Source organism: Typopeltis vanoorti, chromosome 5 (genome assembly GCF_054136105.1).
Source record: "Typopeltis vanoorti isolate ZY-2024b chromosome 5, IOZ_Tvanoo_1.0, whole genome shotgun sequence".
NCBI classification, from domain to species: Eukaryota; Metazoa; Arthropoda; class Arachnida; order Uropygi; family Thelyphonidae; genus Typopeltis; species Typopeltis vanoorti.
The window spans coordinates 38,780,989-38,796,903 of NC_143553.1; the positions used below are offsets into that span (position 1 = coordinate 38,780,989).

General features: G+C 37.1%; 1 protein-coding gene across 1 annotated transcript in view; it reads right to left on the bottom strand.

Annotated features, from left to right (window-relative positions):
- Positions 1-15,915, bottom strand: part of LOC150106327 (E3 ubiquitin-protein ligase RNF38-like) — a 280,906-nt gene that overhangs the window by 145,255 nt on the left and 119,736 nt on the right. Inside the window, exon 5 of the mRNA XM_090393082.1 lies at positions 4,577-4,805. Coding sequence (XP_090249208.1) covers positions 4,577-4,805 — 229 coding nt within the window. The remainder of the gene's footprint in view (positions 1-4,576; positions 4,806-15,915) is intronic.

A 15,915-nucleotide genomic window follows, 5' to 3' on the forward strand; every position in this document is an offset into this window, starting at 1 on the left:
TATATTGGAAATATGGCTTCTTCATTACTTCAACTTGGTATCGCTTCAGGGTCTGGCCTCTATTGATGAGGCTTCAATAAAAGTCTAAACTGGTCTGGGTAGTGACCCTTCCCATAATGCATAGCATTATACATGTCTGAAAGGATATGTGCTTTGCATTATGGCAGTGTTTCTCAAAGTGTGGTATGTGTACCTCCTGGGGTATGTGGCAATTTTCGGCTATGCATCATTAACGCATGAAATCATATTTCTCAACAAATAGTGAATTAGAGACAACTGGGATGAAAACGGCACTAACTAATGAATCACATCCCCCTCCAACAGAAACTGCTGTATAGACTCAAGCAAAACCATTTTACTTGATACCACCCCGTCGTTAATGTGTTAAAACTAAGAAATACATAGTGAATGTATTTCAGATAATATGGAATTCAGCTGAAGAGAATTAGTATTTCAACTCAACTGTTGAAATGCAAATTTGTTTTTGGTTCGCACGATCTTTTGTTAATACTGCACCAGTCATACACACTTCTTCATAGCTGCTCTACGTATCTCAAGTCTTGTAAATTACTGGTAATTTTTGCTTGAAATAATAGGAAAGAAGATGAAGCTATTTGGGTAGATGACTTTGACGATGTACACAAGGAAACTGTTCTCGATGCCAAAAGTAGCGATAGTGAGTGGGAGCTTCTTTGTAAGTCACACCTTTTTCAGTTTTTTTCTGCAAACTTTAGTTTCCGAAAATCCCTGCATATTTCTCGCACCACAATTTTTTAGCTTTAATTTTTGGAAAAAAGTGCAAGTTGTATTCGAGTAAATACGGTAATTTTTTTTAGCTTTCAAATTCTGAAGTATGGATCATTGGTTAAAGATTGGATTTATAAAACCCACAAAAGAGAGAAATATAGCAAATACAAGTAGCTGTAAGCAAAAAGAAAACGCTGATATTGCATCTGGATCAAATGAAATTAATAAGGGTGTGTCGTCTGACATCTCTAGAGAACCAACCAATGAAGAGGAACCATTTCCAAATTTTGTTTTCTATTAAAAAAATCATATTTTCTGTTTACATGAACATATAAATTCAAATAAAATAGACATTTACAATGCAATATATTTTATTTATTTATTTATTTATTTATTTATTATTTGATAAGGGGGTACTTGATAATAATGAAAATTTAAGAAGGGGTATGCAGATATCTGAAGTTTGAGAAACACTGCATTATGGGATACTAAGGCAAGTGATGTGAAGTCATCAGCCTCTATATACAAGTTGCCCAGTCCTGAAGATACTTCAGGCGCAAACTGTGTTTGCTTACACTTGGATAAAGGATTAAACCAAGAATATAGTTTCTTGGCATCTTTAATTTATAGGTTTTGAAACTAGTATTTTTCTGTGTAGAAAACAATGAGTAAAAACAATTTTGGGGTTCTTTTGTTGAGCCTGCATGACAAATCCTTTTACACTCCCCGACAGAGCGAGCACCATCCGTATAAATACTGATACACGATGGCCAAGACAAGTTGTGAGAATTGAAATAATTGTCAACATCAAAAATGTCTTGGCCCTTTGTTGTTTCCAGGAGTGGTTGAAAATAAAAACTTCTATGATATCTGTATTATAAACTAATCTACTGAATGCTAATAGTTGAGCTTTTCCATCAGTTGATTCATCCAGCTGAATAGCAAACATTTTGACTTCTTTAATGTGAGCTATCACTTGCAGCTCAACATCTTGAGACATATCCTGAATACATCAACTAATGGTGTTATCTGACATAGGGATTTTTAAAACCTCCTTTTCATATTCCTCACCAAACATGATATTTACATAAACATAAAGAGCCAATAGGCTTCATTTCGGTGATATAAACATTATTTAAATTAAGGGATATTATTAAATCCCACATCGTTTTAAAACCGAATAAGAAACTCAAAGATTGGAATCAGAGAGTTTCATGCCGAATATAGTATAATAAACTATCAAAGTATCGGTGACTACTAGCTTGAGCTAATGAAAGTAGTCCAAGTACGTAGTACAAACTCGGGCAACTCGCAGCAAAGGTGGTAAAGTTCTGATCGCTATTCTTGATATTTTCCATAATGTAAAACACATTTCCTAGGAAATGTATGCTGTTATTACATTATGGTGTGAGGTCACTACCCAGACCGGTTTCAGCCTTTTTTTGAGGCTTCATCAGTGAGTAGCTAGACCAAATTAATACCAAAGGGTATAGCGAAAAGAACTTATATACTCTTCTATATGAGTTGTCAAAAAGTTACCCATTAAGTTACTTAAATATAAAGAGCCAATAGGCTTCATTTCGGTGATATAAACATTATTTAAATTAAGGGGATATCATTAAATCCCACATTGTTTTAAAACCGAATAAGAAACTCAAAGATTGGAATCAGAGAGTTTCATGCCGAATATAGTATAATAAACTATAAAAGTATTGGCGACTACTAGGGTGAGCTAATGCAAGTAGTCCAAGTACGTAGTACAAACTCATATAGCAGAGTATATAAGTTCTTTTCGCTATACCCTTTGGTATTAATTTGGTCTAGCTACTCACTGATGAAGCCTCAATAAAGGCTGAAACCGGTCTGGGTAGTGACCTCCCACCATAATGTAATAACAGCATACATTTCCAAGGAAATGTGTTTTACATTATGGAAAATACCAAGAATAGCGATCAGAACTTTACCACCTTTGCTGCAAGTTGCCCGAGTTTGTATTATGTACTTGGACTACATGCATTAGCTCACCCTAGTAGTCACCGATACTTTTATAGTTTATTATACTATATTTGGCATGAAACTCTCTGATTCCAATCTTTGAGTTTCTTATTCGGTTTTAAAACAATGTGGGATTTAATAATATCTCCTTAATTTAAATAATGATATTTACAATTTTACAGCATGCCATGAAATTACAGATAAAATTACAGATTCGGTGAATTGTGTGAGATTTCGTCTTTTATGGCAACAATGTCAGCAACAACATAACTTATTTCTTGCACTTTTTCTGATATCACCACAAATTTGGTCCATTTTGCCTGGCGAGTTTTTTCCAGTACAAGTCTTTTGAAATATTCCACTGGTTTCTCACACAAGTGGTGGGAGTGTTTTTGACTGCAAATGTCTTCATTTTGTAGAAGCATTGCTTGATTTACCAGTTTTCAACACATACAACACATGTGGGACATGGTGGATTATCTTCATTTTAAATAAAGCCAAATGACAAATAATCTTCATTGTACTGGCAGACAATGGTTTTAGATGTACTAACATCACTTGCTACTTCACTCTCATCTAATTTTTGTTTTTTAATTAGAAACTTGTCCATGTTGAATGGATCCTTATAAAAAAAATTTTTTTTTTAAATCATACAGTCTAAAAAAAAGTTTAATGAATTAACTCTTACCAGTTAAAAGAAAATACAAGTATCATTTGAAATTAATGATCTCGTAATGTTTTAAAAGTGTAGCACTCATAGTTTTCACTAAAAATAAACATTTGAAACACAGTGAAACAGATCTTAGAATTGAAACCAATTCAGCTGTGTCGGTGAGAAAAACTGAAACATTTCAGTTGTTCACTGATTAAACCAGTCTCATCTTTATATGGCACTGATGCTACAGTGTAACTGCAGCATATGCTATAATTGTTGCACAACTGGAGGAAGCCATAAACATATACAACAATGCATATCTACAATAGCAGGTATAATCAATCTATATTATACCATTAGAATCATAAATTTTACTCACACAACAATTCCGCTCGATGTAACATATTATGACTCCTCATATACTTTGTAGGTAAAATGTGCAAAAAAAAACTCTTTTTACATCAATTTTTATTCCTTTATATCAAAATCTTGCAGCACACCTGTGAAACTTTCACAGCACACCAGACTTTCACAGCACACACAGAAAATGTATGCAGACTAATACAGTAAAGAAGTGCCTTAGAATATTGTGATGTTTCACATAGTTCTATCACAGTATCCTGTATGCTCCCCACCCCCCAAGGATACGTACCAGGAATTTGATGATAATAACACATTTGCCAGCCTGGTTGGCCAAGTGGTTAATGTATCCACCTTCCAACCCAGGCTGCAGGTTCAAATTCCGCTGTGGATATGGATGTTTGTGATCATCTTTAGGTGGGAGATGAATTTCACTGCCTGGTGTGAAACCACCACTCCACTTATTAGAGGCCTGCAGTAGCTTGAAAAAGTTCTATGTTTGGTCTCTAGAGCAGGATTTTTGGACTATGTAAAAAATAAATGAAAAAATACAAAAAATATTTAAAATTAATAAAAAAAAAAATTCCTAGCCCATCCATGGTATGAATGGTTTATAGAAACCATTCTTGGGTGGAGCCACATTAAAAAAAATAATATTTCTTGCGATCAAAAATATGTCAATCAAATTTGCATGTTTAGCATTTGGTACACATCTAGTACTATTTAAATTTCTTAATCTCATTTTCTTTGCAAGATATTTGGAAAAGAATTTCCAAATCATTAACACTTCAATCCAAAAGCAACAGTAACAAAACTTACCTGTGCTATATCACACACAAATCCCTGCTGTTGTGACTGGGACTGAGAGGGAGGTGGTGGTTGTGGAGGTGGTGTAGGATGTGGAAGAAGTCCTGGATGAAGATGTGGCTGTACATGAGATGAGGCACTCAACTGGAGAGGCAGGTTTGGGGGCTGGAAGGCTCGGTGTTCGGGAGTGGTGTGCCATACTGGAAGGCATTCACGGAACCTGTTATGTCTGGCATTGGGACTGTAAAATTCAAAACAGACATGAGTATGAATTTTACAACAATCAAAACATAAATATAACATGAATGCAAGGTATCTTGTAAAAACACATGAAAACCTCAAGGCTAATAAATACAATTTTTTAAATCCAAAAGCATCGATTTACTGCTCAACAGCCAAACAAAAAATAAATAGGAAATAAAACTTAGGAAATCCACATACAATATTAAGTTATTTAAATCAACTAATTTCACAAGCTTTTATCTGCTTCCTCAAGATTATAATTACATCAAATACATATACAATATCATTCAAAAGATTAGAAAAAACTATCTGATAACTTCCAGTAAACACAACCAATATTGTTGTGATTTCACCAGAAAAAGACATGGGAAAAGAATTCTCGACTTGTTCAACGAATTTTTGTTTCATAGGCTAACCATTCTATACCATGGCTATCACTCTCTTTGGCATAAACTTTGTACTGCTCCTGCATCTGCTCACCATGTTTCTCAATATTTTCCTTCATAACCTTTTCTTTTGAAGAAACTTTTGTTTGCTTTATAATTCTGCTCAAACATTTAACTCCATACAAATTACAATCCTTATAGTATGATATTGCTTCTTTCATGACACCTACTAACTGCTATCCAAGCAATGACTTCTTCAGTCTGCAGTTTCTCATGCACTACTTAAGCTACTGTCTCAGTTTCAAGGTAGCATACGCAGTGCATGAGAAACTGCAGACTGAAGGAATCATTGCATGGAAAGCAGTTAAGTGTCTTGAAAGAAGCAATATCAGACTATAAGGAGTGTAATACCTTATAGCTGAAGGTTTTACATTTCTTGCCTGTCCTTAATTCTAACCTGTATGGTTGCTCTCTCTCTCTCCCCCTTCCCTAAATGAAGAAAAGCAAATACCTCATTCATGGATACATCAGATGCCATTACCAAATTCATCTTACATCATTCATTCATAAATCTATTCATAAATCTAATAGATTTATGAATCTATTAGACTTATCTATTACTCTTACATCCCAAGTTCTTAACTTGCTACAAGGTAATCATCTTTAGTGAATAAATTAATTTAATTTCTCCCCCTCCTGGATTGTTAGCATAGTTAAAATCATCCATCCACAAAATCATCATAAGTTGCTGACATAGCTCATATTCCTCTTCATCCCTGGTAGCCTAACATTTGGTTAGGCTACCAAAAATCCTCAAAGTGGTGAGATCATGCTATTATCTTTCTCCTGATTTCTGAACCTAGTAGAGTAGAGTATAATTCTTCTGCTATCATTAACATCGCCCTGTTTCCCTCACAACATTATTCTGTTCACACAAGATATCCTCTTCTATTAACCTCCCTACCGGCCGAGGGGATGAACTAGTGAGACCAAATTGCATTTATCCATGTTATTCAACAGATGTTACAGAATCGTATCCACATTTAGCTGGACGTCTATAGACATCACAGGTGGTTGGGGTGTTAACTAGGTCTCACAAACAATTTGTAACTTTGTTAATAAAGAGATAAATAAAGCTTTATCAGAAACTATTGAAATATACACATTGCAATACTGTCAATGTCCACTGCCCCTACATTATATCTCAGGTATGGCAGCTCCCCAACAACAACAACAAAAAAAAAACCTTCAATCAATCAAAATGTTTTTATAGCAATGACACAGTTTACATACATAATGTTCACTACAAAATTCTATTTATTCTGATGATGGCTTCCTGAAACAACCTTACTTCACCCTGTAAATGGATTTCATCTTTCATCATATACAGTGGTACCTTGAGATACGAGTAATTCATTCCATGACTGAGCTCGTAAGTCAAAATGCTCGTATCTCAAATCGATTTTCCCCATTGAAATTAATTAAAATGAGATAATTTGTATACCAGCCCCCAAAAAACCACTCCAATTTTTTTTATAATAATGTATTTATAATGAACAAATATTGTATACAAACAAAATAAAACCAAATACTGTACATACATACATGTAAAAGAGAATCTAAAGAAATAAACAGATGTTGGTGGAGCCGATTAGCGTATGGTATTAATTTTTTCTTTCACTTCACTTTTGCTCAACTTAATTTTCTTCTTCAGTAGTTTTTTTCTTTTTGCCACACTTTCGTCACTTTCATCCGCAGGGCGTTTCAATAGAAACCTGTCCAAGGAGCTTTGTTTCTTCCTCCCTTTTAGAATGTTTCTGAAACGAGTTAGGCAAGTGTCATTAAATAGCACTGCTGCATGACCAGTTGCAACTTTTTCAGGGTGTTTCTTTTCAATAAAGTCCGAAACTTTTTCCCACATTGCCAACACTTTCTTTATCTCACTTGAAGAGATAACCTCCTCTGCGGTTGTACCAATCTCCTGAAGAACCTCCATATGTTGCTGCGTGTGTAGTTCCGTCACCTCCTCCATCATCAGTTCCTCAGAATGTGCGTTGACAAAGTCTTCGATGTCTCCCTCATCCACCTCCAAGCCCATGGACTTTCCGAGGGACACAACCTCCTCCAGCACTTCCTGTTCAGGTCTAAATCCTTCAAAGTCCCTTTCAGCCACAGCTTTTTCCACGCAGAGGTCAAGGTCCTTTTTTGAAACACCCTGCCAGGCCATATCAATAATTTTGAGGCATATGACAATGTTGTAGTGGTCTTTCCAGAACTCTTGAAGGGTGAGGTTTGTGCTCTCCGTAACCTCAAAGCAGCATCAGAACATGTGTTTGGTAAAAGGTTTCTTCAAATTGGAGATCACTGTTGGTCCATGGGCTGTACAATAGGGGTGGTGTTGGCTGGAAAGTAGAGAACCTTTATAAAGCTGAACTCCTTGAGGATGTCATCCTCAAGGTTTGGTAGGTAAGCAGGAGCATTGTCAAGGACAAGAAGGGCTTGCAGGGGTAAGTCATTGAACTCAAGGTATTCCTTAACGGCAGGACCAAAGACCAAGTCGACCCACTGCACAAAAAACTGCCTGGTGACCCACGCCTTTGGGTTTGCCCTCCACATAACCTGCAGTTTTTCTTTTAAAACCTTATGTGTCTTGAAGGCTCTGGGGTTTTCTGAGTGGTATACGAGCAGCGGCTTGATCTTGCAGTCGCAACTCGCATTTGCACACAGTGCGAGGATCAACCAATCATTCATGGGCTTGTGACTTGGCATCTTCTTTTCTTCTGCCGTTATGTAAGTTTTGCTTGGCATTTTCTTCCAGAAGAGCCCTGGTCTCGTCACAGTTGAAAATTTGTTGGGGGATGTATCCTTTGGCTTCGATCAATTCAGCAAAGGTTTTTACAAATTCCTCAGCTGCCTAAGAATCAGAGCTCGCTGCCTCGCCATGCTTGACAACGGAGTGAATGCTGGTCCTTTTTCGGAAATTTTCGAACCACCCACGACTGGCTTTGAACTGCTCTTGTGAAGCCTCCTGTGCTGAAGTATCTGGGGTCTACTGCAGCAAATCTGCGTAAATGGCTCATGCCTTCTTACAAATTATAGTCTCTGTCACAGTGTCTCCTGCGAGCTGCTTCCCTATCAACCAAAAAATCAGCAAGTTCTCCAACTTTTCATGGACAGAGTTGCGTAGCTTTGAAATAATTTTAACGCCCTTAGCTGGAGTTATAGCCTTTATCAAGTCCTTCTGATTCAGAATAGTACATATTGTAGAAGTAGTGCAATCGTACTGCGTTGCCAAGTCTATTACTCTTACGCCTTGCTCACGTTTGTCTATTATCTCACGCTTTAATTCCATGGATATCACCTTTTTCCTTTTCTCACCACTGTTCTTTACACTCACCTTCTTTGGACTCATGGTTATACGAAAAAAATTAGCTCAATAACTGTACATATAAAAAAAACACAAAATTAAAACTCAACATGACAGAAATGCTTCTGCGGTAAGGTAAACGTGTGAACTGACCGACGCGCAAGACTCGGGAATCTGAGCAGAGTGGTCATTGTGACGTCACCGAAGCAGGCTCGTATCTCAAATTCTGGCTCGTAACTCAAGGCAAAAAATCGACCTAGTGACGGCCCGTATCTCAAATTCTGACTCGTAACTCAAGGCAAAGAATCGACCTAGTGACGGCTCGGATCTCAAATTCTGACTCGTAACTCAAGGCAAAAAATCGACCTAGTGACGGCTCGGATCTCAAATTCTGACTCGTAACTCAAGGCAAAAAATCGACCTAGTGACGGCTCGTATCTCAAATTCTGACTCGTAACTCAAGGCGAAAAATCGACCTAGTGACGGCTCGTATCTCAAGGTACCACTGTATTCTTATATTTTTATTTCCATGGCCTTTACATTAGTCTTTTTTCATTCTTCAAAGGTTTTAAATTCTAGATTTTTAATATTTTCATATATTTCAACTTTTAATTTTTTTAAAGTTTTATAGTATATTTATTTATTAATATCACATTTATTACTAAATTTAGTCTTTGTCCACATTCCATCTTTTATTAGTATCCTATTATTTTATTTTTATAATTCAGACTTATTTATATCTCAGATTTAAAATTTTAAAATTCAATGAAGCTCCATCTTACTATTCTACTTATCATTAACATCATATTCATTCATCACCATCCATAATCTCCACTTAAAGTTTCAAAGATCATCTTCTTCCTAATATGGATTTTAAGCCAGGTGGCCTATTCCAGTCTCATGCCATCTCTTTCTTGGTCTTCAGATTCTTCTTTTTCCACTTATTTTATATCTACATAATATTTTTGGTAGTCTGCTGTTGTCCATTTGATTTAAATGTTCTATCCATTTTGTTTATACCTTCTTATGTAGTAATTAATTGGTTTTATATTCAGGGATTGTAAAATTTCTTCATTTGTTTTATGGTACCACTTGGTACATCCATTTTTCTGAGAAATTTCATTTCTGCTGTTTGAATTCGTATTTCATCTTTCCTTTTTACGGTCCATGTTTCACTTCCGTATAGTAAAGTTGGTTTTGACAAGATATTACATAGTCTGATTCTAGTGTGTTTTTGTACTAGAGATTGCTTAAATATATTATTTATTATGCCATTTACTTTGACAAAGTTTGATATCATCAAATTCTTGGCATGTACCCCAAGGGGATATGATAGTACTACATAGAAAATTTACATCATTACTAACTTCCTATCTACAATTTTCCTCCAAATCAGTCAGTTACCTATCAAGACTCCAACATTATCAGATCTTATATTTCTATCCTCTAATGCACTTTTTATCAGATCAATCCACCTATATCTGGGTGTTTTTCCTGCCAACATGGCAGACAACACTTGTTTTGCTAATCTTTAATCTCCTATTCTGTTTAAGTGACCATACTACCTGCTAACACATTCCCCTGGATGCTCACAATGTCAGGTTCTTTCCTAATATCCTCGTTATTAATCTGATATTGCATTCATCTTTCTCAGAACTCTCATATCTGAAGTCTCTAGTCTTTAGTCAAATGCCTTACTTCTGACCAAGCTCTCAGATCCATAAGTTAAAATAAGTTTGAACACCATCTTGTTTTAATTTAGTGTGTCGATTCTCATTGTCTTTGTCTTGTTATTGCTGCCCTTCATAATATATCTATTACAACAGTTATTCATTTTTGTCAGGGAATCTTGCAGACTTGAAGCGGATTTATTTAGAAGTATCACATCATCCACATAAAGCTGAGATTAACACCTCCAATTTTGATATCATGTTTAATACCACTTTCCATCATAATGTGATCGATATAGATAATAAGTAACAGTGGGGATAATGTACATCCTAGTCTGACACCAGATTTAATATTTAACCATCTTCCTGTATGTACTTCCTTCAATTCTAACTGCTGACTTACAACTCAAATAAAGACTAAGTATTGCTTGATATAATTCCTCATTGACAACATATAACTGTAGTGTATTGAATAGCTTCTCTCTTGGCACCTTGTCATATGTTTCCCAGATATACAAAACTTAAATACAGATCTTTGTTATATTACTATGATTTCTCAACTATTTGTCGTAAAGTGAAGATCCAATCCTGATAGCCTCTATTTGACCTGAATCCAGCTTGTTCTTCATCAAGCTTCCCTTCCACAATCCTACTCAACCATTTCTCCAGTATACTTGCACAAATCTTACCAGGAACACTCAGTAAAGAAATATCTCTGTAATTCTCACATTCGGTTTTATTTCCCTTTTTATATATGGATACTATGAGAGTGCTACTCCAATCATCCGGAATTCATCCCTCTGTTCAAGCTTTCTTAACTATGCAGTGCAGCCACTGTAAGACTTTTATTCCTCCATACTTGAGCATTATATCTTTTTCTCCGATTTTCATGTCAACTTTATCATCTCTAATTCCTTTCAGCACTCTTTTCTCCATTTCTGAGCTACAACAACCTCCAGAATATTTTGCCACCTTCTTTATATTTATTTTCTATGTTCTTACCAAAATCTTCCCATGACTTTTGTTTAGCTAGTTTTACAGTGTTTAACTTTCTTACATTTGTCTCTGTATTCGCTAAAAGAGCACAAGTTCATTTATATGCAGGAACTTTTGATATGCTTTCTTCTTTTCCTTCACTGCCTCTTCAACTTCCTGTGGCCACAATGGAGTTCTGATTTTTCTATCCTTGCAACCAACCTCACCACATGCCTCTAATGCGGAATATCAATGTTTTCTTCAGGATTTGCCACTGAATCACCAAGGTTTGGTTCCTTTTCTGAAACTCTTCCATTTTTTCTTGAATAATGTTTATGTATTTTAGTCTACAGTTCACATCTGAGAGCTGCTCACTTTTATTCGCTTTAAAACTTTCTTATATTGGAGTCTGGTTAAACAACGATAGTGGAGTGAATGTGTACAGAAAGTGTAAAGAATGTGAGGATTTAGAGAGTGTTTCAGGTCGTGAGAGTGATGTTGTTATTGAAAGTGAGAATCTAGAAAATAGTGATATTTGCGAGGTAGTACCAGATAGCTGTGAGAGTGACATTGAAAGTGAGAATGAAGGTAAACATACAGAACGAATGAATTATCGGTGAAAAAAATGATGAGACTTATGCAATGAGTTACATCGCTTGGTTATGTGGAGTGATACACAGGGCAAATCAGCAGCTGGGGCGTTAGCAAAAATGTTTACCGAGCATAGTTTTGTTAAATCGTACCAACTTGGTGCGAACATTAAGGATGTAAGCGACTCAATTAGAATGCAAAAGCAGTGGGTGAAAGAATTGATAGTGGTAGCAGGTACAAATAATTTGAAAGGAGACAAAATGGCTATGAGTGAGGATGTGAAGGAATTGTTTGAGGTAGTAAAAGAGAAGTGTGTGAGAGAGTTAGAATGGTGAGTCTGTTCTGCGGTATGACAGTGAAGAGTACAGAAGGAGAGCCATAATTGCAAATGACTTTATGCATGAATTATGCAAAATGAGTGGTGTGGAATTTGTGGATGTGTGGAGTGAGTTTGATGGGTGAAAGGGTTTATATAAGATGGATGGTTTACATTTGAATGGATTTGGTGTACGGAGACTTGAAAAGGTGTTGTCGAATGTAGTGGAAGTGAATGTGCATATTCAGAGAAACTAGAGTTATTAAGGGGGGGGGGGGTATATATGCAGACTTTAATGAGACAGTTGAATGTATGAATGTGCGTAATATGCCCAAGTGAGTATGAAAGACTACGAATCAGAATGGGATAGTTAGTATAGGTCATCAAAATAGGGATGGGACAAATGGGCTTCTGCAATTCATTTATACTAATGCCAGAAGTATTAGGAACAAGAAGGAAGAATTTTTGGGCTTGGTTGGCACTTCCAGGTCACAGGTTATTGGCATTAGTGAAACATGGCTGACAGAAGATGATATAGCTAGTGGGATTGAATGTGAGCGGTATGGTGTGCTCAGGAGTGACAGAGAGAATAAAATGGGAAGAGGAGTGTTATTGATGATAGCTGATGAGCTACAGCCAAGAAGAATAGAAGTGGAACTGCAGGATAGAGAAAAGAGCACATTTGAGACTATTTGGTGTGAGATTGAAACTAGCAGAACAAAATATACAGTTGGGTGCTGCTATAGACCAGGTGATGGAATAGATGGTGGAGATAGTATGCATAAGCAAATATAAGAAATGAGTGGAAGAAGGGTAATTATTATGGGTGATTTCAACTATGGTAACAATGACTGGAAGGAGGAGAGGACACATGGGAGGAAGGAATTGGATTTTATGCGATAACTATCTGCAACAGCATGTAATGGAAAACACCAGGGGTCAGAGAGTGCTTGACCTAGTAATTGCATCTGAGAATTTGGCTGTAACGAATATGACCACGTTGCCACCAATTGGTGAGAGTGATCATAGGGTCTTGACTTGGGAGATGGCTAAAGGTTCCCCATGTACCCTGTCTTAATTGTAAATTAAGACAGGGTACATGTGGAATTATTGGACTGGTAAGTATGACAAGCTTAGGAGTTTGATTGGTTCAGTGCCATGGCATGGAAAACTGCAAGGTCTGGATGTTGATAGTGCATGGCAGGCAATTAGGAAGTGTTTGCATGAGGCAATGGGTGACTGTACAACCTAGAGTCCAAAATAAATCAAGTAGGGGTTAAATGGATGAATAACACCATTAAGCTTGAGCTGCAAAAAAATAAACAACTATGGAGGGAATTTAAGGAGAAAGGTGATCAGCACGCACATGAACGGTATAAAGCGCATGCAAGAACGGTAACGAGTGTGGTAAGAAAAGCAAAAATGGATTATGAAAGAACATTAGACATATAGGCTAAAGAGAATCCCAAACAGTTTTTTCGATATGTTGCAAGTAAAAAAAAAACGTATATGGCAGAATGATTTTAAAGAATGCCGATGGTAAGGAGGTAACCGAATCAGTTGATATAGTTGAATTACTGAGCGAGCACTTTGCAAGAATATATCATCCAGGCAGCGACATCGCAGGAATGAATGAACCAATAGATTATACAGGAATTGTGAATTAAGGGGAGGTGAGTAGTCTATTCAAAAACCTCAATATCAATACATCTGTGGGATTATTATTAACTGACATCTCCAGGGAGTCCAAAGACTCATTGAGGAGGGCACCTATGCTACATCTCTCCATCTCCACCACTCAATCCACCAACGAACCACAACTACACTAACGCTATCTACTGCCCACCACCACCAATAGAATTTCCACAGACAATCACAAACATCCATGCCAGATTGTATACCAGCTCGTGTCATATGTGAAGCGGCTAAAGAATTGTCAGTGCCCTTGACCATTTTGTTTAATTTGAGTCTCGGGTCTGGGTTAGTCCCGAGGGGGTGGAGAGAGGGGGGAAATAGTTCCACTGCATAAAGGAAGTTCCAAGACTGCTGTTGTAAATTACTGACCGATTAGCATATCAGTAATCGTTGTCAAGGTCTTGGAGAAATTACTCAAGAGAAAAATACAGGACTGCATAGATGAAAATGGGATACTGTATGGGGGACAACATGGTTTTGTGAGGGGTAGATCACGCCTCAATAACTCGCTCACATTTTATAACACAGTGATGTGGATGAGGGTAATGAGTATACAGTGATTCTACTGGACCTTGCTAAGGCCTTTGACAGGATACCACATGGAATTCTAATCAGTAAACTGCAGCATATGGTGATGGATATAGGGTTGGTGAGATGGATAGGAGGATGGTTGATGAAGAGATATCAGAGAGTGGTTTATTCAGGAGTAATGTCCAAAAGACGGCCTATGACTATTGGTCCAGTAGAATCACTGTAAACCTATTACCCACATCCAGTTCAGCTGTCACTGTGTTATATAACGTGAGCAAGTTACTGAGGCATAATCTACTCTTCACAAAACCATGCTGTCCCCCATGCAGTATTCCATTTTCATCTATCCAATCCTGTATTTTCCTCTTGACTATTTTCTCCAAGACCTTGACAACGATTCCTGATATGCTGATCAGTCGATAATTTACAACAGCAGTCTTGGAACCTCCTTTATGCAGTGGAACTATTCCCCCCCCCCCCATGGGACTAATCCAGACCCGAGACTCAAATTAAACAAAATGGTCAAAGGCACTAACGATTCTTTAGCCACTTCATGTACAACACGAGCTGGTATACCATCCAATCCCACAGATGTATTGACATTGAGGTTTTGTAAGAGACTATTCACTTCCACTTCATTAACCACAATTTCCATATAAGCTGTTTGTTCTTTCATTCCTGCAATGTCACCACCTGGATGATACACTATTGCAAAGTGCTCGCTCAGTAATTCCACTATATACCTGATATGCTGATCAGTCGATAATTTACAACAGCAGTCTTGGAACCTCCTTTATGCAGTGGAACTATCTCCCCCCCCCCCCATGGGACTAACCCAGACCCGAGACTCAAATTAAACAAAATGGTCAAAGGCACTAACGATTCTTTAGCCACTTCATGTACAACACGAGCTGGTATACCATCCAATCCCACAGATGTATTGACATTGAGGTTTTGTAAGAGACTATTCACTTCCACTTCATTAACCACAATTTCCATATAAGCTGTTTGTTCTTTCATTCCTGCAATGTCACCACCTGGATGATACACTATTGCAAAGTGCTCGCTCAGTAATTCCACTATATCAACTAATTCGGTTACCTTCCTACCACTGGCATTCTTTAAAACCATTCTGTCGTATACATTTTTTCTTTTACTTGCAACATATCGAAAATACTACTTGGGATTCTCTTTAGCCTGCATGGCTAATGTTCTTTCGTAATCTACTTTTGCTTTTTTTACCATACTCGTTACCCTTCTGGCCTGCGCTTTATACTGTTCATGTGCCTGCCAGTCACCTTTCTCCTTAAATTCCCTCCACAGTTGTTTCTTTTTTTGCAGCTCAAGATTAATGGTGTTATTCATCCATTTAACCCCTACTTGATTTATTATTCGGACTCTAGGTATACAGTCAGCCATTGCCTCCTGCAAACACTTCTTAAATGTCTCCCATGCACTATCAACATCCAGCCCTTGCAGTTTTACATGCCATGGCACTGAACCAATCAAAATCCTAAGCTTGTCATACTTACCAGCCTGATAATTCCACATGTACCCCATTATGCGGGATTATGCTA